This window comes from Ictidomys tridecemlineatus, unplaced genomic scaffold, assembly GCF_052094955.1.
Source record: "Ictidomys tridecemlineatus isolate mIctTri1 unplaced genomic scaffold, mIctTri1.hap1 Scaffold_161, whole genome shotgun sequence".
NCBI lineage: Eukaryota > Metazoa > Chordata > Mammalia > Rodentia > Sciuridae > Ictidomys > Ictidomys tridecemlineatus.
Genome location: NW_027521410.1, coordinates 111,415 through 115,666, shown reverse-complemented (window position 1 = coordinate 115,666; position 4,252 = coordinate 111,415). Strand labels below are relative to the sequence as shown.

The 4,252-nt window shown below is 50.7% G+C and overlaps 1 protein-coding gene across 1 annotated transcript; it reads left to right on the top strand.

The window, feature by feature from the left end:
- The first annotated feature begins 493 nt into the window (after positions 1-493).
- On the top strand, positions 494-1,429 carry LOC144372760 (olfactory receptor 2G2-like). Its single transcript, XM_078036016.1, has one exon. The coding sequence runs from the start codon at positions 494-496 to the stop codon at positions 1,427-1,429; it is 936 nt and encodes a 311-aa protein (XP_077892142.1).
- Positions 1,430-4,252: the final 2,823 nt, after the last annotated feature.

Below are 4,252 nucleotides of genomic sequence, written 5' to 3'. Positions count from 1 at the left end.
TGCCAGGTCACCCAAGTCTCAGGAGCTGGCTTTTACTTAGTGAAATCAAACCCAGCATCTCTCACCCACGTAAACCTGTATAACTAGTGTCCAGACTTGGGCATGACGAAAAACAGACTTAATTCCCCTTATTTGAAAAGTGCTAAAGTAAGACCTGAGGTTCTGTCTTTAGTTGGAATATCTCAGTCTCTACCTTTCTGTAACCAGGAAGACAGTGATGAACAGCAGTAGGCTTAGATAAATTGGAAAGGTGATCTAGTTTATTCCAGACTTGTAAAACCTTTGAGTTGCCCTCTGCTCTGCTTTGGATGGCAAGACCTGGACAGTCCACCCCACACCATCAGAGGCAGACACCAGGACACAGAGCCCAGCTGCCTGCTGCCTGCTTCGAGGGAGCCGCCCATGAGTGCCCTCCTCAGAGGTGGCAGGCCACGGGGACCTGGTGGGGCCTGCCGTCTTTCCCAGCTGTGCCTCGGCACCTGTGGGGATGTGGATGCAGAGGGGTGTCCACGAGAGTGGCCCAGCAGGCTTCATCCTGGTGGGATTCTCAGACCACCCTCGTCTGCGGAGGGTTCTATTTGTGACCATTTTGGCCTTGTACCTGCTCACTACCTTGGGGAACTCCGCCATCATCCTGGTGTCCCGCTTGGAGCCCCGACTGCACACACCCATGTACTTCTTCCTCTCCCACCTGTCCCTCCTGGACCTCAGCTTCAGCAGCAGTGTCGTGCCTCAGCTCCTGGTCAACTTGTGGGATCCCTTCAAAACCATCTCCTATGGCGGATGCGTGGCTCAGCTCTGCGTCTCCCTCGCGCTGGGGTCCACCGAGTGTGTCCTCCTGGCTGTCATGTCCTATGATCGCTACATTGCCGTGTGCCGTCCCCTCCATTACACTGTCTTGATGCACCCCCGCCTCTGTCACTCCCTGGCGGCTGCCGTGTGGCTCAGCGGACTGGCCACCACCCTGGTACAGTCCACCCTCACCCTGCGCCTGCCCTTCTGTGGGCATCGCCGAGTGGACCACTTCATCTGTGAGGTCCCCGTGCTCATCAAGCTGGCCTGTGTGGACACCACCTTCAACGAGGCTGAGCTCTTTGTGGCCAGCGTCCTGTTCCTGTCGCTCATCCTGGTGTCCTACGGCCACATTGCCCAAGCCGTGCTGAGGATCAGGTCGGCTGCTGGCAGGCGGAAGGCCTTCGGGACCTGCTCCTCCCACCTCCTGGTGGTCACCATCTTCTATGGGACCATCATCTTCATGTACCTGCAGCCGGCCCGAAGCCGATCCAAGGACCAGGGCAAGTTTGTCTCCCTGTTCTACACGGTAGTGACTCCCGTGCTCAACCCTCTGATTTACACTCTGAGGAATGAGGAGGTTAAAGGGGCACTGAAGAGGGTCCTAGAGAAGGTCCTGGGAGTAAGCTGTACATGATTGTCAAAAAGGTGTACATGCAACAGGGTGAAGGGCATCTTTTTGTAAACACTTTTACCATCTGAAAACAGAACATTTTTGTGTCATTTTCTCTCTAAATTCCCTGGAATTCATGCATATTCCCAACTTGGCCGCCACTCAATAGTAGTGCGGCGTGAACTCTCGGTGCCCTAGGTTCTGGGGACTTTCTGTGAAGTGCATTATTTGTGAAGCACTTATGAGACTCACTGTAAATCCGTTCTTTGCCAGACTCAGGTGAGCAGGGGCATGTTGGGGATGTCCAGAGCAGCCAGCCCCTTGGTGAAGACACAGCTTCTCTTTGTGCCTTCCCACAGTTGCAGAGGGATGCAGGGCCCATGTGCTTACCAGGATGCTGCTGAGACGGCTGCAGGGTAAAAGAGGTATGTGTGGATGTGTGAAGGTGTTGATGAGCTGTCCTGTGACCAGTCCTTCACTGCCCCAGCAGCTCACCTGCTGAAGGCAGGGAAGAGATGGGAGAGGGTTGACACCGCACAGGGACCAGGACTTCCTTCCATGGGACAGATAGCGAGCAGCAGGGCAGGCTCTGGCTGTGCTCAGATCTGATGAGCGTCAAGTTTCTAGCTGTCAAGTGAGACTGGCGTCTGCTTCCTAAGAAATATGCAGTTGTGTGCTCTTCTCTGGTATCCACAGAGGTATGAACAGGGCACCCATTGCTGCTGGATGGCTACATTTCCATCACAAAACACAGCTTACATAATTTTAAGGTTTATCTTTCAGGGAAAAGCGTCATCAAAGTGATCCAATCATCTCCACTAACCACTGACCTTCGTTTCACATGGGTTCACTCTGAATGCCCGTGGCCTGGACCATTCTTGTTCTAGAAAGGAAGAATCTTGGATCTTGACTTTTGGAAAATTTGTGAGCTCAATGTTGCCTTTTCATTTCATTTTACTGAAACAGGCACTAGGCCGTCCACGGCAGGAAAGAATGCTCACGTTTAAACCTCCCTCAAAATAAACCAATGGTTCAGCGAGATAAGCAAGAATGGGCGGGGAGTGTCCTGCACTGTGCTGACCATTGCAGGACAGGACCAAGGTCAAGGGAGGAGGGGCATTTATAGTCTCAGAGGTGAAATGAGGAAGACTACACTGGCCCTGCGTATGGGAGTTCTTGTCCCTCGACAGTTGGCTTAGCCACAGTGACGTGCAGGAACCTGGGAGCATCTTCTGGAACTAAACAAGATGAGGCTCGGCTGGAATAAAGGTTCAGAAGTGAGAGGAGCAGGAGAAACCTGGGTGGGAGGCACACGGCTGCCTCCCATTCAACTAGAACATGCAGGAGGGTGCCTCGGGTCTAAAGGCTCTTGTAGTTTTACATCCCCATTTGTACAACTGCCTGAATGTCCTTAGAGGGTTCCTCTGAATCCTTTCAGAGTCGTGTCACAAGCTCCATGGACTTAGGATCCATTTCTGGAACTTGAATTTCTTGCTTAAGTGTGTTTTGATTCCTTGATTTTTACTTTTTTTTGTGCATTATAGATTCTTGCTTTGTGGTTACTATGAGGCTTAGAAAACATCTGTTGATTATTATAAATTATTTTGAAATGATGATAACTTAACCTAATCATAAATAAAAGAAAAAAAATAACAAAACAAGAAGGAAGAAGGGTTGTCCGTGTCTTAGCCAGAGAGAAGCCACAGAGGCCAGGGAGCAGGAGGCTCACTGTGCTTTCCCGGTTTGGGTTACTGGTGGATCACAGTACCCACTGCCATGTACCATTTTTGTATTTTTTTGTGTGTGTGTGTGTCAGATCAGAAAAGAAAATTAGTTTAAAAAGAAAAAGAAAATATTAGAAAAATGCACTGCTATTTTTTTAGCTCAGAAACTATGTTAAACAATGTATTTCCTCTAAAAAGCAACGAGCCTCAGAGGTGTCTAAGGAAGAAGAGAGCCCTCCGCACCGGGAGAGGGTATGACTCGTTGTTCTTGGGTGACCCCACAGGTCAGCAGTTCCTCAGTTTATTGCCAACAGGGACACTGGCACCCCCAGACCAACGGCTAGGTGAACAACACTTGCTTAAGGTTGCCGGGTGACCCTGAGGTTCCCCCTTCTCTTCACATCCTCATGACCACTCAGTAGCTCCCTGGGGTGGGGGGGGGAGATGCTCATGTAAGACACGAACCTCAAACAGGGTTGTTTCAAAGCCACTCATCCCGTGGGTCAAGAGCTGGCTGGACACAAAATAAGGAAGCTAAGGAAATGTCATATGATGCAATTCCTGACAGAGTAGGAACTCCAACAAGTTCAAACCGCCTCACAGTCAGAGTTCCTTCTGGCCGGGTCATTGGAGTGTTCTTTGTCCCCAAAGGGTTGTAAAGGGTGACAACGAACCTTGCAGCTGCAGTCAGGGTTGGCTTGTCCTCTCAGTGCAGTGAGTGTGCCGATGGGTGAAGCTGAAGCGCTGGCCGGTCTCAGCTCTGCATACTGAACCTGGACATGGGGCAACTTATTGCCATCCCCAAAGTTAGTGTCCCGCAGTTACTGTGATCGATTGGCATGTGAAGTGCATTTTATTCACAGAAACAACGTAGTTAGTAAGTAGAGATACAGAGGTAGATGAGAGAAAGAGACAGGCACCCGATCCCACCGTGGCATAACTCCAGAACTCGGTTCTACCCTATTAAACACATCACTGTTACAGTTCCCTTATAGAAGAGGGTGTGCAATTTTGGCCCAGGAGGGTGCACATGCTCAGCACCAGGACGAGAGGAAAGGCACCTTGAGGGCATCCCAGAACCAACCAGGCTGCAGCCATCACAGGCTCAGACAAGTGGAAATGC